Source organism: Neofelis nebulosa, chromosome 10, assembly GCF_028018385.1.
Source record: "Neofelis nebulosa isolate mNeoNeb1 chromosome 10, mNeoNeb1.pri, whole genome shotgun sequence".
Classification (NCBI taxonomy): Eukaryota; Metazoa; Chordata; class Mammalia; order Carnivora; family Felidae; genus Neofelis; species Neofelis nebulosa.
In genome coordinates, this window is record NC_080791.1 from 111222945 (window position 1) to 111250475 (window position 27531).

At 61.9% G+C, this 27531-nt stretch overlaps 1 protein-coding gene across 4 annotated transcripts in view; it reads left to right on the top strand.

The window, feature by feature from the left end:
• Positions 1–7: 7 nt before the first annotated feature.
• Positions 8–27531, top strand: part of IGHMBP2 (immunoglobulin mu DNA binding protein 2) — a 96373-nt gene continuing 68849 nt past the window's right edge. Inside the window, exons 1-15 of one of the 4 annotated variants that reach the window (XM_058689941.1) lie at positions 9–175; positions 2535–2704; positions 6295–6478; positions 6696–6793; positions 8107–8270; positions 10120–10320; positions 11887–12034; positions 13451–13625; positions 16220–16402; positions 16729–16847; positions 17268–17362; positions 18296–18419; positions 19252–20097; positions 22328–22500; positions 25255–26263. In XM_058689941.1, the coding sequence (XP_058545924.1) occupies positions 90–175; positions 2535–2704; positions 6295–6478; positions 6696–6793; positions 8107–8270; positions 10120–10320; positions 11887–12034; positions 13451–13625; positions 16220–16402; positions 16729–16847; positions 17268–17362; positions 18296–18419; positions 19252–20097; positions 22328–22500; positions 25255–25452 (2964 nt within the window). In that variant the 5' untranslated portion in view covers positions 9–89 and the 3' untranslated portion in view covers positions 25453–26263. Of the gene's footprint in view, positions 176–2534; positions 2705–6294; positions 6479–6695; positions 6794–8106; positions 8271–10119; positions 10321–11886; positions 12035–13450; positions 13626–16219; positions 16403–16728; positions 16848–17267; positions 17363–18295; positions 18420–19251; positions 20098–22327; positions 22501–25254; positions 26264–27531 lie in introns of those variants that run through there. The other 3 variants (XM_058689943.1, XM_058689944.1, XM_058689942.1) reach the window with 3 other exon arrangements.

A 27531-nucleotide genomic window follows, 5' to 3' on the forward strand; every position in this document is an offset into this window, starting at 1 on the left:
TGTGCGTCGACGCACCGGGCCCGGCCGGGAACGCCGCCGCGCGCCGCAGCGGGACCTCTGCCGCCGCGGGCCCGGGCCGGGCGGCGGTCATGGCCTCGGCGGCTGTGGAGAGCTTCGTGAGCAAGCAGTTGGACCTGCTGGAGCTCGAGAGAGACGCGGAGGTCGAGGAGCGCAGGTACTGGGTGGGCCGGCCGGGATTTGCCCTTCTGCCCCCTGAGTCCCGCCCGCGGAGCTGTGTGTGTGTGTGTGTGTGTGTGTGTGTGTGTGTGTGTGTTTGGGGGGGGGGGGCTCGGCCGCCTCTGGAGATGCCACCCTGTCGCCTCCCGGGCGGCCCGTACCGGTTTGGGGCCTTCAGGAAGCCCTTTCTTCTTGGCCTGGAGCCCCCACCCCCGAACTTCCAGTCCCAGGCCTTGCCCCTGCCCCCAGCGCGTCCTCAGCCCTTCTCTCTTTCGGGGCCGGGCGGGTGGGAAAGCGCGACGATGCGGCCTCCTGGGCCCTGGTCTGGGTAGGGGACGGGCCTGGCTTTGGGCGGGGGCGGGGGTGGGGGTGGGGGGGTGGGGGGGGTGGGAGAGGTGGGCCTGGCTTTGGGCAGGGAGTGGGTCTGGACCTGGGCCTGGCGGGGGGGGGGGGGGGAGTGGGGAGTGGGGAGTAGTGGGGGGGGGCAGGGGTGGTCCTGGGCCTGGGCAGGGGGGTGGGGGGTTGTAGGCCTGGCTTTGGGCAGGGAGTGGACCTGGGCCTGGCACCGGGGGGAGTGGGGGAGGTGGGCCTGGTGTTGGGGCAGGGGGGTGGGCCTGGGCCTGGGTGGGGAGTGGGGGGGGGTGGAGGGGTGGAGGGGTGGGGGAGGTGGGCCTGGCTTTGGGCAGGGAGTGGGCCTGGGCCTGGGCAGGAGGTGGGCTTGCCTGGACCGTTACTTCCAGCTGGGCACACTCAGGCTGTGTGTGCGGAAAGGGCTGTGCAAGCTCGGATGGAGACCAGCTCCCCCTGGGGAGGGTGAGGCTAAGGCTGGCTTTGGGGACAGGTGGTTGCCTGAGCAGAAAAACAGGAGTGAAGGTTTCCTGGATAGAAGAGGAAGGAGAGGAGCCTTGAGGAGCCTTCCTGGATGAGATGGGAGGGCAGCCTTGCACCTGAGGGTGCGTGCCATAGACAGCCCGGCTTGCTTCTCAACGCGAATATTCACTTAGCTGAAGAAGTAACAGCCAGGGCTTATGGAGACTCACTGTAAATGCTCTTTCCAGACCCTCGTTCCTTCAAACCTCAGTGTTCTTCTCATTTGGTGCCCAAGGAGGCTGTGACAGAGCGGTTCAGTCACTTGCTCAGGGTAACAGGTGGGAGTCAGGATCGGAGGCTAGGAGTCTGATGCCAAGGTCTGCACTGCAGACATCGATGGGCTTTGCTTTGTGTGTGGCTGTGTGACTTTGCAGGCTACGTCTCTGAGCCTTAGAGCCACCTCGCCTGTAAAGTGGGATTATTCCCACCTCATGGGTTTGCTGTGAGCACAAGATGGCCTGCTGTCAGGTGCCCAGCTCAGTGCCGGGCGCAGCGAGCACCCACAGAAGGGTAGGCATCGGTCAGATTGAGAAGGGTCTTGGGGGTGAGCTTGTGTTATATTCCGTGTGCAGAGGCCGGCTCTCCGCACAGGTAAGAGGGTGGGGTGTCACCTTAGAAATAAAACAGCCAGTTCCTCTCCTGGCAAGATGGGTTTATTCATAACAGCAGAGGATTGCAGTTCTGGACATGGAATCTGTGGCCTGAGCTGTAGGCTAGTGCAACCAGGGAAGGGAGGACCTTTATTTTGTGGAGGAAGCAGTTGGGAGGGGTCGTTTCGAACTGAAGTCCGTTACAGAAGGGGCGCGCGTTCGGGAAGACGGCCGCTTCTCGCTGGCTGCGTCCAGGGGTGGCGGATTTCTTGTAGGAGTTGCAGGGTGCATCATTCCTGTTGTGGGATGGTCTGGCCCCTTTGCTGGGGGGGGGGGGGTCTGTCACTGGCAGTTCTGGTCGCTGACATCTGTAGGTGCAGCTCCCCCTTCTGGCCTCCCCGCTGCATTTCAGTGAGGTTTTCTCTTCGTTTTCACGGGTTGGGGGGACGGGAGGTGGGTGAATAGATTCGTGTTTTGGGTGGATTGCTTGGGTGCTGCTGCTGCTTCGGACCGGACGGGGCAAGCCCCGGAGGTGAGGCAGTTAGGAGGCTCTGTCTAGTCCAGACGATGTAGTTGGTGTGGGTTGAACCAGGGTTATGGTGGGGAGGCGGATTCGTGAGGGTGCAGGTGGCGGGGGGGTGGGGGGGGCGGGGGGGTACGACGGACTCAGTGACAGGTGGGAACCAGGATATGCAGTCAGAGCAGAGCAGGGCCAGCGCGTAGCTCTACCGGCAGGAGGATGTGGGGGAGCCCGATCTGAGGGGCTTACTTGGGGTCTTACTTGGTGCCTATGCACAGATCTTTGTGTCTCTCTCCCTTTTTCCTTCCTCCCGTATGGGGGGAAATAGAAGCTGGTGGAGCGTAAGTACTGAACTCTCAGTGTTGGGTATCTTCCAGGTCCTGGCAGGAAAACGTCTCTCTGAAAGAGCTCCAGAGCCGAGGGGTCTGTTTGCTGAAGCTGCAGGTGTCCAGCCAGCGGACCGGGCTGTACGGGCGGCTGCTGGTCACCTTCGAGCCCAGGAGATGTGCGTCTGCCATGGCCCTGCCCAGCAACAGCTTTACTTCCGGTCCGTGCGTCTGTGCCGTAGGGCATATGTTGTTTACTGCTCGCCTCCGACTGCGACTTTCGCTCTGTAAAGGCTGGGTTACGCATGGCCGATTGGGGAACACAGCATTGCAGTGAAGACCCTTTAGTTAGATATTCGCCAGTCACGTGGCTTTTTGGCAGTCTAGGTCAGCACCGTCCAGACGGCAGCCACTGGCCACACGTGGTCATCGAACACTTGAGACGTGGGTCGCGATTGCCGCAGGCATACCGTGCACACCCGGTTTGGAGATTGAGTACACAGATGTCTGGACTATCTGAAGAGTAACCTTTTTTTTTTTTTTTTTTTTAATATTTTATTATTTATTTTTGAGAGAGAGAGGCAGAGCGTGAGCGGGGGAGCGGCAGAGAGAGAGGGAGACCCAGAATCTGAAGCAGCTCCAGGCTCCGAGCTGTCAGCCCAGAGCCCGACGCGGGGCTCGAACTCATGAAACGTGAGATCGTGACCTGAGCCCAAGTCAGATGCTTAACCGACTGAGCCCCCCAGGCGCCCCGGAAGAGTAATCTTTTGGAAACCTGACTACTTGTTGAAACGGTGTTTGTCATATATCGGATGAAGTATATCATCATTAAAATAAGTTGACTTGTTTCCTGAAGATTATTTTTTTCACGGCTACTAGAAAGGGCAGAATTACACGTGACCGTCGCCATGCGTGTCTTGGGCAGCTGTGGTACAGCACGTCTCCTTCTGTGTTCCCACAGCCTCTCATGCCGAGTGTATTCGGGGCACCCTTGTGCCGGCCCTGCCCGAGAGGAGCAACGGCCGGGAGGAGCTGGACTTGCTCTAGAAGAGTCCGCCTTGTTTTGGTGGTGACGGGCTTTTGATTTCATATTCGGGTTTCCCAGACTCCTGCCCGCGGTTGTTGGAGTGGTGGCTGGATTTGGAGATGGGGGGACAAGGGGGGCTGCTGGCTGCAGTCCGGTCTCCCGTGTTCTTGTTAAGTGAGCTAGAGCTCACTACTGCCTGCCCGCTGCCGACGGGCCTGGGGGCGCCTTGGCACATTTCCTCCTCGCCGTCAGGGTTGAATGTCCATGCGGGGGGATGTAAACTCTGAAAACCAAAAGTGAAAACGCATCCAGTGGCGTATACGGTTAGCAGGCATCACGGAGTGTGATCCACGAGGTTGGCGAATGGTTCGGAAATGGGAGTCAGGGAGTGGCAGTTGGGCGCGAAAGGATCCGGCTGAGAATCTGCCGCGTGGCCGCGGCTGTGGGCCAGACCCAGGTGGAGCTGTTAGTTTCTCGTCTTCGGAAGAGCAGTTTTTTTTTTTTTTTTTTTATTTTTTTATTTTTTATTATTTTTTATTTATTTATTTTTTGGAACAGAGAGAGACAGAGCATGAACGGGGGAGGGGCAGAGAGAGAGGGAGACACAGAATCGGAAACAGGCTCCAGGCTCCGAGCCATCAGCCCAGAGCCCGACGCGGGGCTCGAACTCACGGACCGTGAGATCGTGACCTGGCTGAAGTCGGACGCTTAACCGACTGCGCCACCCAGGCGCCCCCGGAAGAGCAGTTTTAAGGCTCAGCTTAGAAATGTAAATTCCTTTTTTTTTTTTTTAATTAAAAAATTGTTTTAATGTTTTTATTTATTTTTGAGAGAGAGAGGTGGGGGGGGGGGGGAGAGAGAGAGACAGCGTGTGAGCAGGGGAAGGGCAGAGAGAGAAGGAGACACAGAATCTGAAGCAGCTCCAGGCTCTGAGCTGTTAGCACAGAGCCCGACGCCGGGCTTGAACTTGTAAACTACGAGATCGTGACCTGAGTCGAAGTCAGACGCTTAACTGACTGAGCCACCCAGGCGTCCCTAGAAATGTAAATTCTGAGACGGATCCTATTCAGGGCACTAGTGGGGAGGTCACAGTAGGGACGGGGTCCTCTGTGCTCAGCCCCATGGGCGCACAGACAGAACTGGACTCTGCCCCTGGGGGATTGTTGCCACCTGCTGTCTGTCTTTACAAAGTTGGGGAGAACACAGAGAAAAGGTTTAAGGTGCGGGTGAAACTCATTGCTTGAAGAAAAACAGCGCAGGGTCAGTGCGTCTGGTGCCTGGTTGACCTGGGGCACACACTTCCAGACACGGAATGAATGGGATGTAAGCGTGTGGGTGGCTCTGGCTTTATCTCAGAGTGGAGTCTGTTTTGGTCGGAATGTCTCCCCTTCCAGGTGATGAAAACCCAGGCCACGCTGGCTTGGGCGAGAAAGATTGCGTTGGTTGTGATGCTAGAAGGTTGGCTTCAGGGCCCACGGGAGGTCGCTCGGACTTCTCTCCGTTTCTTGGCTTTGCCCTGTCCTGGGGTGGCTTCCTTCTCAGGCGACACATGATCGCAGTTATAGCCCCCATGTGCCCTCAGGGTTCTGGTCCAGCTGGACAGAGGGAGGGCCTTTTTGCCGGGTGCAAGCAATAGTCTCACCGTGTTCAGGGGGCTCACATTTGGTCCCGTGCTCATCTCTGAGCAGTCACTGTGGCCAGGGACGTGGCAGCAGTGATTGGCTGAGGTGTAGGTTGTGTGCTCCGTCCCTGGCATCAGGGAAGCCCCTCAGAGTCACCCGGCGGATGGGCGAGTCACCTGACAGTTACTGTGGGAAGTGGGGAAGTCCGTACTTGGGTGGGCAGCAGATGACCTCTGTCCCCCCATTGATGCTCCCGTTCTGCCTGGAATGTTCTCCTCTAGATGTGCTCGTGGCCCCCGCTTCGTTCAGGGCCCATCCTGCTTACCTGTGGCCACTCAGGGGCCCTTGCCATACCCTGTTTCTAAAATGACACGCTGGGGCGCCCGAGTGGCTCAGTCGGTTATGCATACAACTCTTGATTTCGGCTCAGGTCATGATCTCACGGTTCATGAGTTTGAGCCCCGCGTCGGGCTCTGTGCTGACATGGCGGAGCCTGCTTGAGATTCTCTCTCTCCTTCACTCTCTGCCCCTCTCTCACTTGTGCACGCCACCTCTCTCTTTCTGTCTTTGAAAATAAAAAAATTAAAAATAAATAAAATGACACCCCGTCCCTCTCCATCCCCTCCTGGGCTGCATAATACCTTGAAACCTCCAGTGCTGATACGTGTGTCTTATTTCTAATTGGACCAGCGCCTAGAACAGTGCCTAGCACAGAGTAGGCACTTCAAAAGGTTTTATTGACTGGCACGTTTGTCCTAATTTTTTTGTTAAAAAATTTTTTTAAATATTTATTTTTGAGAGAGAGAGAGATTGAGAGAGAGGGGGACATAGGATCCGAAGTGAGCCTGGTGCTTACAGCAGAGAGCCTGATGCGGGGCTCGCACTCACGAACTATGAGATCATGACCTGGGCTGAAGTTGGACACTTAACTCACTGAGCCACCCAGGTGTTGTCCCTGGCGTGTCTGCTTTAAGTAGTTCATTGATCTCAAGTCAACTTTTGTACGTACTTTAGATGTCAGTTAAACTTTTTTACTGCTATTGATTTCATTTCTAAAGAAAGTTAACAGGGTATTTGAAATAATGCTGGAATTTATCATAGAAAATAATTCACCGTTTAACTTGGCTCAGTGTTTGTATAACCGGAGTCTCTGTTCCTGCAGGAGATATAGTGGGTCTGTATGACGAAGGCGGTCAGCTGGCCACGGGGATCCTGACCCGGATCATGCAGAGATCGGTCACAGTAGCCTTTGATGAGTCCCATGATTTCCAGCTGAGCTTAGACCGAGAGCGTGCCTACAGACTGTTAAAACTCGCCAATGACGTCACTTATAAGCGGCTGAAAAAGTAAGGGCGAGTGAGCCTGGGAATCACATGTTCTTTTTCCTTTAACGTGGCTCACTCACCCTGGCCGCCTGTCCTGTGGTGGAAAGGAGTGCAGTCGAGTTGAATCTGGAGTCGTTCGGTGCCCCTCCCAGGGGGCTGTGCTGGGACAGGGGCTCGGGCACTGAATCAGTGGCTGGTTTTCACCCAGCTCCTAATTCTCGTTTTTCTCCCTGGGCAGAGCTCTCATTACCCTAAAGAAGTATCATTCTGGCCCCGCGACCTCCCTCATAGAGGTCGTCTTCGGTGGATCACCCCCCAGTCCTGCCAGTGAAACACGTAAGAGCCTTTTCTTCCCCGGTCGACGAGATCACTCCGGAAATACCGAGAGCAGAGTGAGCTGGGGTGTTTCAGCAAGAGGTTGAGGATGTACAGTTGGAGGGAATCTCTGTGTCTTGTTTTAAATTTCTTTGAGTGACTCACGTGAACCGGACTGTCCAGCACTCCGTGCCAAGAAGCAGCTTGTTCCATCGACTTTCCAACGTTCTTTCGAGTGTTCCTAAATACATCGTTTTGAAATGTGAGGATGTTCTAGCTCAGTGATCCATGAAAATATGTGATGGCTGGGTATAGCGTTTGCCCAGTAGTTATTTTTTGTTTGTTTGTTTGAAAAGTCTCCGTTCTAAGTGCATTTTGTTCCTTTTTCGGCATCTTTCAAGCTGCACGTGTTCTGGTCTTTTCTATGTACAGACACACGTACACGCACGCGCTCCCCTTCCTCGCCTGCACTTTCTCATACCCCTCAGTGGTCTTGAAGAGCCTCAGTTTTGAGGGGGCTTGTTGCCTCCCCAAGCACCGCCCGTGATGTCACACTCGTCCATCTCCTGACTCGGCAGCGCTCGGTCTGTCCCTGCTGCCTGGGGTGGCGGGGCTCATTCACGCCCTCATGATGCCGTGCCAGTAGCCTTTAAAGATGTGGCTGCCATATGGTACTTCTCCAGATTCTGAAAGCACTCACGTCTCAACGTTTTATTCTGTCACCTATTTATCGAGAGGCTGCTATGCACGGGAAAAACTGAATTAGAAGTTTATTTGCCGTGTTTTAAGGAGCACGCTACGTGGTGGTTATGGCAGGTGTCCCTGAGGAAAAGGGATGCGGTTCCAAGAGGTGGGGCGCGCTGGGACTTCGGGTCAGGTGATCGCTGCTGCTTGCCAAGCTGGTTTCAGTCTGGCCTGCCTCGACCAGGGCGCTGTGCCCGGGAGCTGTGCTCACTCAGGGGTCGGGTGCCCTGCGGCGGGCGCTGGGGGCAGAGCTGGACGTCCAGGGCCCGCTCTCGGAGCACACGGCACACGAGGGAGATACTTGGCGGTGGCCGGAGGCCGCGTGTAAGCGAACGGGCGTGGCTGGGTTCCGGTGAGACCGGACGGCCGAAAGTGGGCAGCAGGCTGGCTGGGGCCCGTGGTCCACAGCCTGCCGCTTCCTGTTCTGGGAGGAAGCTTTTGGAGACAAAGCAGGTGGGTTCTGTGTTGACGGGCTGATGCCCGGGGAGACCCAGGAGGCTGGTGCGCGCTTCTTTCCACCTGCGCCGTCCGCAAGGAGGAGGCGCCGGGGGGCGCGGGGCCCCAGCCTGACCGTGTTGCCCCTCCCGCAGAGCCGCTGCCGTTCTGTAACACCTCCCTGGACGCCTCCCAGAAGGAAGCCGTCTCCTTTGCGCTGTCCCAGAAGGAACTTGCCATCATCCACGGGCCTCCTGGCACTGGGAAGACCACCACTGTGGTCGAGATCATCCTTCAGGCTGTGAGACGGGGCTTAAAGGTGGGCGTGGGCACCAGAGCCCCGACAGGGCGAAGGGGTTCCGCGCGCCTGGCTCGCGGGTGCTCAGCAGTGTCCTCGCTTGCGCTCTGGGGTTGGTCAGGAACGTTCCCGAGCGTGGACTGATTGGGCGCGGGGCTGGGCCCTGGCGGATCTCCGACAGCTGCAGGGCGCCTGGGAAGGGCACACGCTCGGGAGCATCGGTCCGCAGGGTCCCGCTCGGCGCGCCTGCTGTGCCCGCGCTGTGCGCAGGTCTGTCCGTGCCCTCAGGAGCTCTGCGGTTGGTCGGGGGAGACAGACGTGTTGCCGTTAACGGGCGCGCTGCCCGTGTGTGGTGCCCAGATGACTGATTTCCCGAGATGTGGAACAGGGTGATTGTATGCTGTTATTCACGCACGTTTTCAGTGGTCCCGACGGGGTCTTTTCTCCTCGTGTGCATCCACATGAGTCCTCGTGGGTTCTGAGCCCGTGGAAGACTTTAGAGAGTCTTTCTCGTTTAGAAACGTCAGATGGTGATGAGAATTAGAGTGATGATGGTCAACGTTTGACTTTCTACGACGCAGTTCTCCTGAGCGCTCCCCGCGTGTTCGCTCAGGTCGGGGCAACCCTGGGTGCTGGGGACCGTTGGCACCCCCAGGTCCCAGAGGAAAGCAGGCACTGAGGTCCTGTGCCCCGGTCACAGTGCGTGGCAGGGCCAGGATTGGAACTCGGCAGCCACGCTCCCCAGAGCCTTTGCTCCGTACCTCACGCTCCTCCGCAAGGCAGAACTGCCGTCGAGAGCGTAGGGAGGTCTGTCACTTGGTCACGGGGCTGTCCGGTGGCTTCCGCCAGGTGAGTGGCACTTGAAAACTGGATGAATGACCATTCGCTGGTGGGAAGCAGGTCTGGTGGTTTGATCAGATGCCTTCCGTTTCCATAAACGGTGAAACAGGACACGCTCGTGCTCACGCTCAGGCCCCCGGTGGGGGTGAAGGCGATGGGGTGGGGGTGGGGGGGCGCCTGCCGCCGAGGCTTGTGTGTGTGCGGGGGGAGCTCTCCTCTCCACCTCCTCTGCCAGCTGCCACGTGCTGCTTTTTGTTTTTAAAGTTTATTTATTTTGAGAGAGAGAGAGAGAGAGAGAGAGAGAGAGAGAGAGAGAGCGTGCGTGCCCGTGAAGGGGAGGGGCAGAGGGAGAGGGAGACACAGAATCGGAAACAGGCTCCAGGCTCCGAGCCATCAGCCCAGAGCCTGACGCGGGGCTCGAACTCACGGACCGCGAGATCGTGACCTGGCTGAAGTCGGACGCTTAACCGACTGTGCCACCCAGGTGCCCCCCGTCCTGTGGTTTGAACTCAACGAACCGTGAGATCATGACCTGAGCCGAAGTCGGATGCTTAGCCGACTGAGCCACCCAGGTGCCCCTCAATAGTTCTTAAGACCAAAGTTCCAGATACTGTGTCAGTCTGCGGTCATGTGTTCTTTTTAAAAAAAAAAAATACATATTTTTAAATACTTATTTTGCGTGCGAGAGTGTGCGCACGTGTGTGTGGGCGGGGGAGGGGCAGAGAGGAAGGAGAGAATCCCAAGCAGGCCCTGTGCTGCCATCACAGAGCCTGACTCAGGGCTCGAACTCCCGAACTGTGAGGTCATTACCTGAGCCAAAAATCGAGGGTTAGACGCTCCCCTGACTGAACCACCAGACGCCCCTGTAGCACGCGTCCTGTGGGGCGTGTCCACTCACGCTTGCGTCTGCGTGTTTATGCGTTGACACGACCTCTGTACACGCTCCGATCCTCCTCCCTTGGTCTTGGTCCGTTTTAGCGGGAACTTGAGGGGTTAAAGAAGTCACCGAACGCGAGCCTTGCTTCCCCAGGTGCTGTGCTGTGCCCCCTCTAACGTCGCCGTGGACAACCTGGCAGAGCGGCTGGCGCGTTGTCAGCAGAAGGTCCTGCGCCTCGGGCACCCCGCCCGGCTGCTGGACTGCATTCAGCAGCACTCCCTCGACGCCGTGTTGGCACGCAGCGACAGCGCCCAGATCGTCGCAGACATCAGAAAGGACATCGATCAGGCCTTCGTACGTCCCTCTGTGTGGCTTCTCATCTGAGGTCTCTCCCGGGAGACATTTCTGTCTGTGTTTCTCTCGCTTTTTTTTGGCCTCCGTCAGCTCCTCTGAGAATTTCAAACATTAGGGGGCGCCTGGCAGCTCAGTCGGTTAAGCGTCCGACTTCGGCTCAGGTGATGATCTCATGGCTTCATGGGTTCAAGCCCCGCATTGGGCTCTGTGCTGATGGCTCGGAGCCTGGTACTTGCCTCGAATTTTGTGTCTCCTTCTCTCTCTGTCCTTCCCCAGCTCGTGCACTCTCTCTCTCTCTCTCTCTCTTTCAAAAACGAACATTTAAAAAAAATTTCAGATATCAGGATGGCCCATTAAAAAATTTTTCCCCCAAGTTTTACTTAGAAAGGAAGGGCTGCCTGTTTTTGGTAGAGACTTGTACTCGGCATCTCGTAGGGACTCGACTGTTGTCAAGGTAGTTGCGTGAGTAGGTGGGGGGTCGTCTTCAAGAGGACCTCATCGGATCTTGCTGGCTGGGTCACGTCGGCAAGAAAATACCCAGCGGCCTGAGAAGAAAAATTCAAAAAATATTCATCCTCCCAGTCTCTGGTCCATTTTACACCCTCCCTGTGGAAGAGACGCAGCAGGCAGTGGGTCAGGCGGAGACGTGTTTCTTCTTGCAGTTGGGGCTCTGGAACTCCGTGGTCCTGTGACTTAACGTCCGCTCGGTTTACTCACTGTCAGCCGGCCTCACGTTGGCGTGGCCTCCTCCGTGTCCCCGCCCCACAGGGCTGTGAGTCAACCTTCCCGCGGGCCTGCGGGATAGTGGGATGGCGCACGGGATGCCAGCGTGGGCCCAGCAGAGGTGGGGACGAGTTGAAAACATGTCATTCAAGGGTACAGGTGGCGTGGGAATGTGCAGCGATGGTATTTCCTCCGTTGCAAATGCGGATGATTTCACTTCTTGTTCCTGTTTAATCAGTGCTCTCGGGATCTTCTCCGTAAGGGAGGCGCAGTAAAACGCCTCTGCCAGCCCTGGAAACCCTGTGCTCCAAAGCAGGAACCACAGATAAGGAAGGATGTCTTTTTTAGTATTGCAGGAAGTTGGGGCTTAGCTAAGCATTTTATGGGCCCGGGAAGAGCTGTTCCTCCCTTGGCGGATGTGGAGTGGAAACTGGCGTGCAGCCTCTCCTCTGTAAGCAGCGAAAACCCAAATCCTGGGCTGGCAGGTGCTCTTCGTTGCACGGGCGTGTGCGGCAATTCCGTGCAGGGTCGGGCAGGGCCCAATTTCCGGTTTTGTGTGAGCTTACAGTTCAAGACACCGTCCGCTTCGAGGACCTGGCCTTTGTCTCTCTGCCTCTGCTGGTGCAGGTGACAGCAGCTGTAAGGCCACAGAGGGCGTCAGGTGCTCGGTCACCTGCGTGTATCTGCTCCGTCGAGAAAGGTTTTTGACATCTTAGTGCCCCTCAAGGAACTTCACGCGGTGGACCCGCTGGTTGTAAACAGAAGCGCTTTGGGAGCGAGAAAGAGCTAAGCAGGTGCAAAGTCATGTCCAAATACTTACGTTTTCTTGGCTTTCCTTTGTAGCTGAAGAACAGGCAGACCCAGGATAAGAGAGAGAAGAGTAGTTTCTGGAACGAAATCAAGCTGTTACGGAAAGAGCTGAAGGAGAGGGAGGAGGCCGCCATGCTGGAGAGCCTCAGGTCGGCAGCCGTGGTGCTGGCAACGAACACAGGTGAGGGGGGCGTGCGCCCCGCTTCCGGGGGGCCCCCTCGACGGAGGCGCGGTCCCTCCCACGGGCTGCGGGGGGCGGGTTTGCATAAAACCGTCCATCGGTGTCGGGTAGGGTTCCCAGGGAAGGCTTCGGGCCTGCGGTCTTCCTGTAAGGACGTTTCTCGAATCGGTACGGGGGCACCCACGTTCCCGCTCGTGGAGCCAGCTGGCGTCTTCCAAGGAATCTGTTCGTTGAGTCTACGTGATTGCATTTGTAGGTCTAGCGTTCACTCTTTCCCCTTCTTTGACAGTGTAGCATCTCGGGCGACCTCACTTGTTTCCTTCCTGGTGTCGGTAATTTGACACTTTGTCAGGACAGTGATTAGCGGGGGCGTCCGGGCTGTGCAGGCCCGAACCCGCCTTCCAGCAAGTACCGTAGAGTCTAGTGCCTCCAGGGGCGCCTGGGTGGCTCAGTCAGTCGGTTAAGCATCCGACTTCGGCTCAGGTCATGATCTCGCGGTCGGTGAGTTCGAGCCCCAAGCACTTGTCAGTCTCCATAACTGCAGGAGCAAATTCCTTACAAACAATCGTTATGTTATATCAAGGTATACGTATAATATCCTATAGGTTGTGTTTCGTGGTGGGTTGAGCGCCTGACTTCAGCTCAGGTCGTGATCTTACGGTTCGTGGGTTCAAGCCCCATGTCGGGCTCTGGGCTGACAGCTCAGAGCCTGCCTCTGCTTCTGTGTTTTTGTGGAGAACCCTAACTAACACAGGGTTTAGTTGGTTTAGTAGCCACTGGGTGGCCCAGCAGATTGAGCGTCTGGTCTCGGGAGCTGTCCTGTGCGATACAGGTGGTGCCCACGTTTGTAGATGAGAGAGGTTCAGGGTTGGGGGCCCTGCCCGGGCTCACTGCTGTCTGTGGGGGTTGGCGCGGGGCCCGGGTCATCCTCACACGTGAGCTCTTGCCACGGCACTGCTGTTCTGAGGAGGAGCCAGGGCTGTGCTTTCGTGCCGTCAGACACACGGAGGCATCCCCCTAGATGGACGTTCAGTTTACTGTTCGGTACGTCTGGGAGAGCGGCAGAGAGGGGAATTAATTAAGCTCGAAATTCAGAAAATGATACAGGAATAATACTTAGAAAAGAGACATCCTTCCGGGGACTTGGGCCCAGACCCAAGGGGGAGATCGATTCTGGTGATTGGACTGTGGGAGTGGCCCTTGGCCAGGGGCCCAGTGCTCACACTTAGACGCAGGTGGGCCGGAACGGGAGGTTTCTCGTGACCTTCCCCGTTTTTATTCTAAGACGCCCAGTGCTTCTCACACAGTCTTCATGCCAGGCTGGGTTCTGAAACCCCCGGCCCGTCGCGGCCTCGTCCGGCGTGGGTGCGGCCTCTGGCACCTTCTGTGAAGGCTCACGGTTCCGATTTCCACCAGGCGCTTCTCCCGACGGCCCTCTGAAGCTGCTGCCCGACGGCCACTTCGACGTGGTGGTCATCGACGAGTGCGCCCAGGCCCTCGAAGCCAGCTGCTGGATCCCCCTGCTGAAGGCCGGGAAGTGCATCCTGGCCGGAGATCACAAACAGCTGCCGCCCACCATCGTGTCCCCCAAGTAAGACCCCTGCCCGCGGCGCTCCTCGGCCCTCACCCGCCACCCCTTCCGTCTCTCCTTGGGCGCAGTGGCCCTGACGTGCCCTCCTGCACGTTCCTGATGACAGCCCCTCGCGCCCAGTTTTTTTAGTGTTTATTTTTGAGAAAGAGAGTGTGCGCGTCAGTGAGCAGGGGCGGGGCAGAGAGAGAGGGAGACATCGAATCCGAAGCCGGCTCCAGGCTCTGAGCCGTCAGCACAGAGCCCGACGTGGGGCTCGATCTCATGAGCTGGGAGATGATGACCTGAGCCGAAGTCGGACGCTTAACCCACTGAGCCACCCGGGCGCCCCAAGCCCTAGCACCCGTTTTATTGCACGTACTTGTTTGGAGGTCAGGCGATCCCACCGTGTGCTCCTGAGGTCGGGGGTCGTGGCCGCCACACGCCTGTCCGTAGCGTCAACACCCGGCGCCGTGGCCGGTCGTGCTGGTGGCACGCAGCTTCTCTGGCGAGGCCGGCGGGCTGATGTGCCCATTCCTGCCAGGCGAGCCTTCCTGAGCCGAGGGAGGCGCCCCTGTGGGCAGGCCGGCTGGCCTCCGGGTTCGTTGGCGCACGGCCTGGCACGGGTTCTTCCAGTCCTGACCTGTAGGCGCGCCCTTTGACCTGGGCCACAGGGGGGTCTCTAGAGACACAGCGGTCCCTGCCGTTGCCGAGCTGCACTGGTCTTGCCACCCCTCCCGCACCGCTTCGGCCACACCGGCCTCTGTCCTTGCTGCCCCCGTCCGGACGGCTGCTGCCCGGGCCCTGGGTGGCCATGCCGTCCCTCCACTCAGTACTTTCTCAGATGAGCCCACTTCGCGGGCTCCCGTGACCACCCCGCCTCAGCGCGTCCCCACCCCCTGCGGGTCCCTTGTTACAGCTGCGCGCTCCTGAGCGCGCTCTGGCGGTGGTGCGTGTCTCTCTGTCCGTTCCCCGGCTGCTCCACCTAGAATGGAAGTCGTGTGCATCCGGGACCACAGCCAGCACGTGGGTATCTCTGACCCAAGCGCGTCTCCAAGTGCGCCCGGGACCGTGGCCGCTCCAGCCACCCCCGAGGCGGGGGGACAGGAGACTCCCAGAGCCCGGCGCTGGGGCTCTCCCTGCACGCAGGAGGCTTTCTTCTTGTCCCCCTGCTGCCTGAGCCCGGCCTCTCCTTCGGGGTGAATGTGGACGGGCCGCGCTTGACCGCGGGACGCTCCCTACTTGTTCTGAGGCCCAGCAGCCCTCGAGATGTGGGGGATGTGCCTGCACCACATCTGTCGGGTGGAGCCTTGCCGGAGGGGGGTGCGGCCCCCGGCGCGGGCGGGGGCGTCAGGTCAGGATCCCTCAGAGAGAGAGGGCGTCCCATCCACGTGGTGTGGCTGGCAACCGGGGACTGCGTTTGGGAAGCTGGTCCTGGCCGGGGAACGGCCCCCGCGGTGGGAGTCAGCGTGCAGACTACAGGACAGGAGCGGTCTGTTCCGGGGTCCCGGGGGTCCTTGAAAGACCGCGTTGTCCTTCACAGACCTTTGTGGGGAGGACGTCTGGAGCTGTGCCCTTGGGAGCAGGGACCCTCTGTGTCTAGGGAGCAGAGTGTCAGGGGGACACGTGCTGGGTGCTTCCGTGTTTGCCGTTGGGACCGGTAACCTCTTCACTCGCGTCTCTGGCGTCGTTTTTGGTGGACGCCTTTATCACAAAAGGTTAAGCGCGAGATCTTACGAGCTTCCGGGGAAGGGCCCCCGAGCTAGAATGAGTAAGCGTCCCCTGGTTTTAGTGTCACCCACGTGGCGAGAGCTGTGGTTAAGACCGCGACTCCGGAGATCGCTGGCTGGGCGGCCTTGAGCTGCTCCCTTCACCTCTCTGGTCGCACTCTCCTCCTAGGGAAGGGGCAAGCGCAGCGGTGACCCCCGCCTCAGGGTTTGTGGGCGTTAGGTTGACAAGTATCAGGGGTGCAGAGCGGCACCCGGGACGCAGGAAGCGCCCAGCACGTTAAGCTGCGGTTGTGTTAGCAAGGGATTACTTGAGGCTGAGGGTACCGGCTGTGGAAAAGTTTACCCGTAGCAGCTCGCTGTTGCCGCTGCGCTAGATTATCACAGACGCGGACGAGGTAGGTTTGCGCGGGTTCGTCGTTCCGCGGTTCTGGAAATCAAAAGTCCGAAGGCTTCCTCGGTGGGTTCAAACCCAAGCGTGGGCAGAGACGGGTTCCTTCTGGAAGCCGTGGGGGAGGATTCACTCGTCGGCCTCTTCCAGCCGGCAGAGGGGCCGCCCCCTTCCCTCGGGGCCCCTGCGGAACACCCCCCCCCCCCCCCCCCCCGCCCCCGGCAGCGACTCCCGCCCTCCGGTCCCGTCTTCTCTGCCCTGACCCTCTGAGGAGGAGCCCGTGGTGGCCCCGGGCCCACCTTAGCTTCGTGCTCGGAGGGTCACACGTTCGCAGCTCCCAGGCTCGGGACCCGGGCCTCTCTGGGGGCCGGTGTTCAGCCGAGCACGCCCTTGACCTTAGGCGGGGACTTGGGCGGAGCCGGGTCCCGAGGTTTGGGGGCCGGTGTCAGGCGGGCCGGGGCGAACCCAGGCGCCCCTTCCCGGTTCCTCTCTCGGGGCAGGGCTGCGGCGGCGGGCCTGGCGCGCAGCCTGATGGAGCGCCTGGCGGCGGAGCAGGGCGCGGGCGCGGTGCGGACGCTGACGGTGCAGTACCGCATGCACCGGGCCATCATGCAGTGGGCCTCCGAGGCCCTGTACCACGGGCGGCTCGCGGCCCACCCTTCCGTGGCGGGCCACCTCCTGCGGTGAGTGACCCGGTCGCGCCCTCCCCCGCCCGCCCTGCCCGGTCCTCGTGCCCCGGAGTCCCCTGCGTCCCCCCGAACCACGCGCCCTAAAGACGTCAGAGTCGCCCCCCCCTCCCCCCCCCCCCCCCCCCCCGCCCCAGGCCGGTTTCCGGGAGGGGGGAGGGGGGGGAGGGGCCTGGCCCTGGGGAGCTCCGTCGGGGCTCCTCGTCCTCCAGAGGGAAGGGCCTGCACCAGACGGGGCGAAGGGAAGCGTCAGTCCCGTTGGAGGGCCCCGGCTCTGCTTCGTTGCCCTGGCCTCACGTGTTCAGTGTCCGCCCGCGGTGCAGGGACCTCCCCGGGGTGGCCGCCACGGAGGACACGGGCATCCCCCTGCTGCTCGTGGACACGGCCGGCTGCGGGCTCTTTGAACTTGAAGAGGAGGACGACCAGTCTAAGGGGAACCCTGGTGAGCCTGCTTGGGCAGGGCCAGCCTTTGGGTTTGGACGGACCCTGAGCTCCTCTGTGTGGACAGCAGAGGGCCCGCGATTGTGGACCTTAGCGGGGAGGAGGGGGGGCTCCCCCGGTGAGCTGCGGGGTTCCGGCCGGACGGGAGCGCGCGGTGCCCTTCTCGGCGGGTGGTGCTGCTTCGGCGAAGGAGCCGGCCTGGGAGGGTGAACGGGGTGGTCCCTGCTCCCCCGAGGTCCCAGCCCGCCGGCTTGCACCCAACGCCACGGGGCCCACGTCCTTGCCGGCTCCAGCCGGCCGGCCTGCGACCCGGCAGTGCCCCAGGCCGACGCTGGGTCCGCTGGCCGGGGCGGGCGGAGTCCTGAAGAGACCGGCACCAACGAGGGCGTGACCTGGACCCCGCGGCCTGCTTGCTCCCCAGGCGAGGTGCGTCTCGTCAGCCTGCACGTCCAGGCCTTGGTGGAGGCTGGCGTCCGAGCGAGCGACATTGCCGTCATCACACCGTACAACCTCCAGGTGCGAGAGGGCCCCCTCTGCCGGTGTCCGCGGGCTGCGGCTGACGGGAAAGGGGTGATTCACGGTCTCTTCTGACTGCAAACTCCAGGTGGAATCGACCACCTCACGACCGGATCCGGGGCTCACGTGACCTCAGCAAGAGCCTCTGTCCGTCTGTCCGTCCGTTTTACTTGCTCTAACGTGTCTGCCCCGCCCTGATGTCAACCTGCTTCCCTGGTTGGCTTTGTTTCCTGGCCAGCTTCCCGGTAGCCCTGTCCGGGGATGCTGTCCTTACGGGGCGGCCCCGGGGACCGCCTGACCCTCCACGGCATCTCCCACAGGGTCTCAGCTTTGGATCTTCCGCGTCGGGCTCGGGTCCCCATCCCTGAGCTGGTTGCCGTGGCTGGTGCGGGGTCCTTGCCCACCTCTGGGCGGGGGCGCTGGCTGTGCTTCCTGGGACGAGCGTGGGCGGACAGGAAGATCGGGGTGCCGCCTGGAGGAGGGGTGGGGGTGGGCCAGCAGAACGACCCGTGCTCACTCCTTTCTTTTCTGCTCACGTCTTCTCTCTCGGCGCCTGTGGGCTTATCAGCAAAGCCCGTCTTCTTTGGTGGGAAAGATGCGGCCACGGCAGGGTGTCGTGGGGTCCGTGGGCGGGCTGCCACCCCTTCCCGGCGTGTGGACACCACACCAAGGGGCGTCTGAGGCAGGTGGCTGTCGTGAGCCAGAAGAGCTGGTGTGATGTCAGTGCTGGGGCGTGGGTCACGTCCGACCTGTTCACGTGCTGCCTTGTGCGTTCACGGATACCTGTCGGACAGTGGCTCTGGGGCTCTGCAGGGCTTCCGTGCAGTGGTTTTGGTTCTGCAGGCTGAGGCCCTCGGCGGAGTCCAAGGGCGGAGTGTCGGGGCCGCCCTGGCCTGAGCTGCGATGGGGACGCGGCCTTGCTTGGTGTTCCAGGTGGACCTGCTCAGGCAGAGCCTCGCTCACAGGCACCCCGAGCTTGAAATTAAGTCGGTCGATGGCTTCCAAGGCCGAGAGAAGGAGGCTGTGGTCCTGTCCTTCGTCAGATCCAATAGGAAAGGTACGTGGGGCTCAGCAGACTCCTCTGGGGAAGCACAGAGGAGGGTCATCCGGGGGGTGCATACCAGATTTCTGCTCCGGGCTGTGCAGGGCGGTGTGAGTGTGGCCTCCGTGAGCTCAGCATCGGGTGAGAGGCGGGCGAGAGAGCCGGCAGGCGTGGGGTGCAGTGAGGCCCTGACCGGAGCCGCCGGGGCCGGGAGGATCCCGAGGGGCTGCCTGTGAGCTGGGTGTTGTGGGGGGTGGGGGGTAGGGCAGAGCTGGAGGCTGAGCAGCGTGCAGGTGCGGGTATGCTTGGACCACCTGGCATCCTGCCCCGGGGGCGGGCGGCGGGGCTGAGGCACAGAGCCTGGCTTTTGGCCTCAAGGTGAAGTTGGCCTCAGGGCCTGGTGTTTCTGCCACTGGGGCTTGTGGGTCCTCCATGTGGAGGGCGTGTGGGACCCTGAAAGGGCTTATGTGGGCTCTGTAAGGCGCTTTGAGTGGCAGGTTGAAGGCAGACAAGAGAGGTGGGGTAGACGGGGGTCGGGGATGGGGGAGAAGCTACTGGAGCATCCCCCTCGCTTTCCCGGGTCTCGGCTGCAGCCACCCCCTGGGCTGGGCGGAGGGAGGAGCCCGTACTTGGAAGTGAACGACGGTTTGGGGGTCCCACACCCGGACCGGGTGCCGTGGAGCCAGACTTGGGAAGCCGGGGTCGGGCAGCGGGGAGTCTGCGCAGGCATGATGTCCCGGCGGTCGCCGGAGGGGGGGTCGGCTGATCCCCGCGGTGGGCAGAAGCGTTGATTTCCTGTTCCTCAGTCTCGGGTCTGCTCGGCCACTCACTGCTGCCTCGTTCGCAGGCGAAGTGGGCTTCCTCGCCGAGGACCGGCGGATCAACGTGGCCGTCACCCGCGCTCGGCGCCACGTGGCGGTCGTGTGTGATTCGCGCACCGTTAACAACCACGCCTTTCTGAAGACCCTGGTGGATCACTTCACGGAGCACGGCGAGGTGCGCACGGCCTTTGAGTATCTCGATGACATCGTCCCTGAAAACTACTCCCACGAGAGTTCCCAGGGCCACGGCCAAGCTGGTGCGAGGCCCCGGGACCCTGCCGCGGCTGCCGGGAAGCCTCCTGGAAGCCGGCCGCGGGAGGGGGTCCAGGAGGCCCGGGCGGCCGCCGGGCTGCAGCGGAAGACGCCTGGCGGGAAGCCCTCGGGCCCTGAGGCCGGGTCTCAGCCCAGCCTCAACGGAGGCGGCCTCTGCCCGGAGGCCACGGACGGCAGAGACCGCGCGGACCGCTTCAGGGCCGAGATAGCGGAGTTTGTGGCGAGTGAGAACACGCGGCTGGAGTTTCCCGCGTCCCTGAACTCACACGACAGGATGTGGATCCACCAGATAGCGGAGGAGCACGGGCTGAGGCACGACAGCACCGGCGAAGGGAAGAAGAGGTGCATAACCGTGAGCAAGAGGGCCCCGCCTGCCCCGCCGCCTCCAGCGGGCGGCCCCACGGCCCCCGGCCCCACGGAGGCGGAGCCCCCTCCCGGGGAGCAGAGCAGCCGGGACCCCCCGGATCTGAAGGCTCTGCACCTGGAAAGGCTGCAGAGGGAGAAGAGCCGGCGGGAGCCGCAGGCCGAGCAGGGGCAGCGGGCCTCGCGCTCAGGGCCGCGCAAGTTACCGGAGAAGAAAAAGAGAAAAGAAGCAAAAGGTAAGCGAGTTTACCTGAGGAGAGCGCAAGCTCGGTGTCCCCTTAACGGGGGCGTTTGCCCCGTTTGAAGTCCCCCACCCCCTCCCCCAGAATTGGGACTTCCTCTTGGTGCCACGGCCCTGATTCCGCGTCCCGCGCCTTGTTTTTAATCAGTTAGGTGTGAGCTCCCCGAGGGCGGCGATTGGCCACAGTGGCCTCTGCCCCCCCCCCCCCCCCCCCCGGCTCCTCAGGTGGGGCCTGGCAGGTAGGCAGCCGTCGGGGTGCAAGAGCCAGGAGGAGGGGACGAGGACTGCGTGCAGGAGCCCTCGGGCAGTTACGGACCCCCGTGCGGGCGGCAGCCTCGTTCGCTCACAGCCCAGCTCGCACGTCCGCCGTCCCGGGTCCCCATCCCAGGAAGGGGGCCGCCTGCGTCCTGCGCTACCCCGTGGGGCTGTTTGCTCTGCCCCCGTCCCGCGCAGTGGTGCATCCACGGGCATGACGTGGATTTCCTGCAGACTCTGGGTAAAGTCGTACTCCCGCTGTTGTCCTCTGAGCAGGGCCACCGAGCGTTTCCTTCTTTCACTGAATTCCTGGGAGCAAAGCCGCGTGGGAATCACAAGCGTGATTCCTGGTCTGTGAAAGCACGACAGAGCGGGGGTGCAGCCGATGTCGTTCTGGGGGACTTAGCGGCCTCTAGGCGCCCGGCCGTGTGCTGGGGAGCGAGGTCAGCCCTGCCGCCCAGGAATGGGTGTTCTGGCAGAGGGTGGAAATGTCAGGTGCCTCCTTAAACCACACCAAGAAGGTGCTGAGTGCCGTGCAGGGCAGATGCTGGGACGAGATGACAGGAGGACCTGGGAGAAGGTGTGTGGGGTGGTCAGTTGAGGACAGAGCATCCTGGGGAGACTTTGCCCCACGTAGGGGACGGTAGCACTGCTTAGTTTTGAAGCGTTTCTTCAAGCCGCCTCCCGATTTCGCCTTGCCGCTCAGGTCAGAGCGTGACCCAGCAGGAAAGGTCCCCAGAGGCTGTGCCGAGGTCCCAGCAGCTGAGAAGCAGAGGCCAGTGTGAGCGGGCCCCTCTGGCCACGGCAGGGGGCCCCTGCAGGGAAGGGTGCCACTGAGTGATCAAGGGCTGCCTGTCCCTCTGGAGGGCTGGGGGAATGACAGGTGCTCAGGCCCGTGGTAGAAGCCGTCAGCGCTCTGTTGATGAGATCTCATTTTCCGGTTGGGGCCCGAACGCCGTCTGCCTGGTCCCTGCGGCGTGTCCCTTTCCCGAGGTTGCCAGTGAGCAGCCAGCACCTTCTTGGGCCTTCTCCGAGCTCCCCTGGTGCTGCTCCTGGGGCATCAGCACATCTGGCCCGCCTTGCCCTCCGTAGAGCTTGCCTTCTACCACGGCCCGTCCGGGGGGACGGGGAGGGGCACGTCGCCCTTCGCAGGTGGCCCTGCCCGGAAGGGTGGCAGTGGCTGCAGCGGGGGCACTGGGAGGCCCTGTGGTGTGCCGGCTGCCCCCCCCCCCGTCCCCTCCGAGGCTGACCTGGCCCGTGTACCTGGCCCCGCGGTGCGCCTCTCGTAGAGAATCTGCTCGGGGAAACGGCCGCCTCGCCTTGTCCGTGCCCGTCAGCCGCATAACTGACGAGAGCCACCCGGCTGGTGCCCCCCTCCCCCCCCCCCCCCGCCCCGTGTTCCCTGCGTGTCTGTGTCTGCGCGTGCGTTTGTGGTGGGGGCGTGTGTCCCACAGAGTTACGGGTGCGTGTGACCTCGTGTTCTTTTCCACTCGTGAGCGTTCTGCAGGAACTTTCCAGGACTTGTGCGCACCTGGTCAGGAAGCTTACGGCCCCCTGGCGCTGGGGCCCGTGACTACGCCGTGGTTCACCTGGCCGTCCCGGGTACGGCAGCGTCCGTTGGGTTTCGTTTGTGCAGTCGATGGCGTGAGGCGCGTTCTTGTCTTTAAACGTGTGCTCAGCGGAAGAGGATGTGCTTTCCAGAGGCGCTCTCCGTGGGCTGCCACTCCTTCCGGGGAGTCCGCACGGTGCTCGCACCTCCTGGCGGTGACGGTTACTAGCTCGCTGAGGAAGGGCCGCCCCGGGCTGGACGGACACCGGGCCGGACGGAGGGTCATTGCCTGTTCACTGAGCCCGAAGGCAGGAAGCTGGGCAGAGCGGCTCCGTGGGGGTGAAGGTGGGTCCAGCGGGGAGGTTCTCGTCCTGCTTCTGTGTCCTTCCCCCCCGTGTGAGTGACGCTTTTCTTCCCCTAGGACACGTGGCCGTAGACTTGCCCGGCGAGGAGGACTTCGACGCCCTGGTCTCGGCCGCCGTGAAGGCCGATAACACCTGCGGCCTTGCTAAGTGCACAGCCAGCGTCGCGACCCTGGGTCAGCTCTGCCTGCACTGTGGCCGCCGCTTCTGCCTCAGCCACCACCTGCCGGAGGTGCGCTGGCCCTGCTGGGGCTCGGGGCGCTGGGCGGGGGGACGGTGGGGCCGTGTCTCCGGGGCTCGGTCCTGGCCAGATGCGCTCCCGACAGAAAGGGTAGCGGGTCACGAGCACGGAGTCTTTTAAAGCGGACACAGACCTGGGCTTGGTTTCTGACGCGTCACATTACAAACCCAGCCGGTGGGAGTTCCGGGCAGAGAGGATCTTGTTTAAGCGCGTTTGGGGGCTTTCGGTGGCATAGTAGAGGGGAGCTGGGGCCTCTGGCCCACGGTCTGAAACGGGCTGGCTGCCTGGCTGCTGCTTCATTCGTTCCTTGAGCAGGAATGGCTGGGCTCTCCGCCCGGGGGGCACGGGCCGTGGGGACCTGGGTGTGAGAGCCGTGGATGGTGTCGGGTGCCGAGTGTGTGGAGGGAGGGCCTCTGGCAGCAGGGGTGGGGAGCCGGGCCGGGGAGGGCATGTGGGCAGGCCCCCGGGGAGGGGGCGCATGCATGCAGCTGGGAGCAGAGCAGGGGGCAGGGGGTCAGGGGTGGAGGCTGAGAGGGCCTGGCTCTGGAAGCTGCGGGGAGCGTTGGAGACCTGGCCGGGGTGCGGAGGAGGCCGCCGGCAAGGCTGGGAGGTCCTGGGGCCTCCCCTGGGGCGGGCAGTGCGGGGCGTGGAGGGGGCCCCTGGGCCCCTGAAGGGGTTGTAGGTGACGATGAGAAGGGGAAGGAGGGCGCACGGTGGCCCTGGGGTTTCTGGTTTGGGCCGTGGGAGGAAGGCAGTGGGGCTCTTGGAGGGAGAGGGAGGGGCGGGCACAGGGGAGGGATCGTGGCACCTGGGGCGTCACCGTCCTGGGCCACCTACGTGGGGGTCCTCACGGTGTCCCTACGCTCTGGGTCAGGGCTGGTAGTGCTTGCAGGGAGCTCTGCTGCCTCTGACCCTGGAAAGGGCCGCCTCCCTCCCCTCTCCCTCCCTCTTTTTCCCTCTCTCCCCCCTTCTCCCCCCTCCCCTGCTCTCTCCCACCTCCTCACCTCTCCTCCTCCTTCACCCTCTCTCCCTTTCTCTACTCCCTCCACACCTGTCTCTCTTTCCTTCCTCATCTTTCCCTCTCCTTCTTCCCCCTCTCCCCCTCTTCTCCCACCCTCCCCCTCCCCTTCTCTTTCTCCCCTGCTTCCTCTCCTTCTCACTCTTCCTCCCCTCCCTTTCTCTCTTCCTCCCCCCTCCCCCTCCCCTTCTCTTCCCCTCCCCCCTTTTCTTCCCTTCCCCCCTTTTCTTTTCCTCCCCCTCTTCCCTTCCCTCCTTTTCTTCCCCCTCCCCCTCCCCCTCTCTTCCCCTCCCCCCTTTTCCTCCCTTCCCCCTTTTCTTTTCCTCCCCCTCTTCCCTTCCCTCCTTTTCTTCCCCCTCCCCCTCCCTTTCTCTTCCCCTCCCCCCTTTTCTTTTCCTCCCCCTTCCCCTCCCCCTCCCCCTCTCTCTCCCCTCCCCCCTCCCCTCTCCTTCTTCTCTTCCCCTCACCTCCTCCCTCATTCTTTTCCTCTCCCTCACACCCTTCCTCCCCTTCGCCTCCCCCCCTCTTCCCTGGGCACATGCACACTTTCTCCACACGCACGTGTGCAGTCTGTCGATGCCTGTTGACAAAGCGTATGGTGTTCTAGAAAGATTTTCATCCAGAATGTTTAGAAATGGCCAGATGCCAGGTTTGGGAGGCCAGCGTGCGTTACTGGCATGGCCTGTGCTGGTCCCTGGTGCCGGGCGGGAGCCCGCAGGGGCGAGTGGACCGTGTGGTCCCCGTGCCGTCCGTGGAATAGCCCGCCTGAGCACGGATGCTGCTGCGGGCCGGGCCGCGAGTCTGTCTGCTCTGAGCTGCTCTGCGGGATGAGGCCCAGGGCTGGGTGGCAGGGACCTGGCCTCAGAACCCGCTCTGTCACCTGCTCCCTTTGTGACGTGGGCAAATTCACTTCCCCTCAGCCCTCATCGAGGTGCCGGGAGGAGCAGCAGGCCGGTGCTGGGTGTGGAGGAGGAGGGCCACCCGGAAGGGGCAGGAGAAGGGGACGCCCGCCCGCCGAGTGGGGAGGGGACGGGCGCAGCACAGGGGTGTGGTGGGCTGTGCACAGTGGGCTGGGCGAGCCGCTGAGCTGTCTCTTCTGGGGCCTTGCTGAGTCCAAACTGGGTCCCACCCGGCAGTTCCCAAGGAGGCAGCCTTCATTTGTGCAACGGGGAAGCCCAGGCTTTCCAGAAGAAGCCGTGACTCGCACACGTGGCACCGTGGCCTCGGTGCCCGGCGCTGGGGAAATGCTCAGGGGGCTCCTTCTGTCTTCCTTCTCCTTTCAAGAACAGAAGGGGTCGTGTCAGAGCGTCCTCGAACCGCCGGGGCACGTCATTAGCTGATGCACGTTTCGGAGCTCCTGGGACGGGCCTAGCACTGGGGTCCGGTTAGAGAAAACGGCCTGCCGCCCGGAGCAGCCTGCTCGTGCTTTGGCTGCGTGCTCGTGGAAAGGCGGTGTGGCTCGCGGGGGCTCGCGCTCTGCTTCAAATGCCGCTGCTGGTGGCACACGCAGGTGTGATGTCCCCCCGTCAGAGGGCGGCGTGGCTAAGCCGAGGGCGGGGCTGGAGGCTGGTACGGGTGCTCCCTCCGGCCCCCCCCAGCCCTGAACGTGCAGGATCCGGGTGCAGGAAGGGTAAGGAGCCCTCCAGGACCTCGTCCGGGGGCAGCAGGCAGAGTCGCGGGGCCTTTGTCCCCACTTGGCTCAGCACCGACTGCCGTGTGCCCCCCAGATCCACGGCTGTGGGGAGAGAGCTCGCGCCCACGCCCGGCAGAGGATCAGCCGGGAAGGAGTCCTCTACGCCGGCAGTGGGACCAAGGACAGGTCCCTGGACCCAGCCAAGAGGGCCCAGCTCCAGAGGAGGCTGGATAAGAAGCTGGATGAGCTGACCAGCCAGAGGAAGAGTAAGCGGAAGGAAAAGGAGAAGTGACGGGCTTGTGTCTTTGAAAGAACGGGTGGGGGCGAGCATGGCTGCCTTCTGCTTCCTTGTGGCTGCTCCCCGTGACAGCGTGCAACCCGACCCACCTGCCTGTGCCACGGCCATGTGGGGCTCGGGGTCTGGGGGAGAAAGGGTGGGCTCTTCTAACCTGACGGGAGGGTGCCTGGGCATGTGGTCAAGGCCAGGTAGCCCTCTCCCCGGGTGTGCCCACACCCTACCTCCTCCCCGTCACTGCCAGGACCATCGCCCGGTGTATTCTCTCCTTCCCGGTCAGAACCGAACCCCCCCGCCCCCACCCCGTCTGAATCTTGGGGTGTTGCCATGAGGGTCAGTAAGTTCCGTTGGAGACGTGCCTCTGTGTCCCCTGCCCAGGTCCGATGCCCCCTCAGGCTTTGTGAAAGTAAATCCTGTCAGGGCCCGGCCGGCTTTCGGCCCAGCAGAGTGAGGGAGAGCACCCGAGAACTCAGCGCGTCTGAGATGGACTCTGAGAATGTTCTCTGGGGCGCTCCTCCCGCGCGTCCCCCCGCAGCTGGCTCACCCTTGTCCGTCCGTCCGTCTCCTGTCCCCTGTGGCTGCCGTGAGCCACCCTGTCCCGCGGGCGGCAGGCACAGCTCGGGCTGCACCTGCGAGGTCTGGAGGGCCCCTCGCGTGTGGCCCCTGCGGGCCCTGTGTGGGTGGAGGTCTCTGCCAGCTGCCTTATTGAAGAGAGCCTCAGAGGCACGTCCTGTTTTAGTCCCAGGGTGTTATTTGTGTAAACGGGATAGAAATTATTTGAGAAAACAATAAAGACATACACACATCACCCGGTGTTTGTTACGTGTTCACGGGGAACGTGCTGTCCCGTTTGCTCAGCGTCTCTTTCGTGGAGCGAGGGGCCCTGAGCTCAGGGTGAGCTGACGTTTGCTCTCAGCTCTTGGCCTCCAGAAGGCATGAACTGCACTCTGAGCGAGGAGGGGGACGCGCAGGGCCACTGCGGGGGGGGGGGGAGGGGGGGGCTTGTCCCGTTAACAGATGACAAGAGAAGGAAAAAATCCCCGTCCTACTTGCCTTTCACTGGTTGGGACGAACATTTGAAATTGGGAAGGTCGGGGAACCAGGCCGGGCTCCGTGGCAATACCGTGGCAGAGCGGCTGCCCCCCGAGGGAAGAAAGAAGGAGGTGCCAGAGATGCTGCCTCCCTGGGGGCCCGGGGGTCTGCCCTCCCCCTCACGTCCACCCGCCTGCTCTCGCCCGACTCGCGATGTCCTCTGCCTTCCTTCCACCGGCCCCCCCGGCCCCCCTCGCGCAGACCTCGCGTTCTCTGGCCCTGCGTGCCGTTCATGTCTCGGCCTCCTTGACCGGGCGTTCGAGATGTCTGTGTCGTCCTCGGGGACCTCCTAGGCCTTATCCCCGTGCCGCTGCCCCCCCAACGCCGTTTATTCAGCACGTTTATCGCCTGTGTCTTTGGCGCCAGGCCCGCGTACGTGGGCCACTCTGCTTTGCCGGTGCTGGGCCACCGTCTCGTGGGGACAGCCCGTTCCCACACGCAGGACGGTCGGGTGCAGTTCTCACCGCCCCCAGCAGCCCGTGGCCGGCGGCAGGCAAGGAGATGACCGCAAGGTGGGGAGTTCCGTGCACACGACCCGCTGCTTCACCGTTGTTGACGGGCACAGAGGCTCTCTCCTGGCTGCTGAGGACGCTCGCTCACTCTTCCTGTCTTTGTGGCCACAGCCACGGCAAGGCCAGGTTCAGGGATGGGCCAGAGTCTGGCCAGGGAGCATCAGGGTTCTGGCCTGCGCTCCGCACGCAGATGCTGAGAAAGATGTTGGCCGTTCTTCCTGAGGGTGTGGCTGGTAGCCAACCTTCCACCTGCAGGAAGCCTGTCCGCAGGAGGGGAGGAGGCCGACACGGAAACAGCCAAAAACTGGGGGAGGGAAAGAACACGATCACACTGTTTGAGCGCCTGGATCCAGCCGCACCTGACCCCCACCCCATTCTTCCCGGTGTCCTGAACTAGTCTCCTTTCTCAGCTGAAAACAGTCTGTCCTGAGGTTCTGTCACTCGCAGCTAGAATGACCTTTGCCGGTCCCGT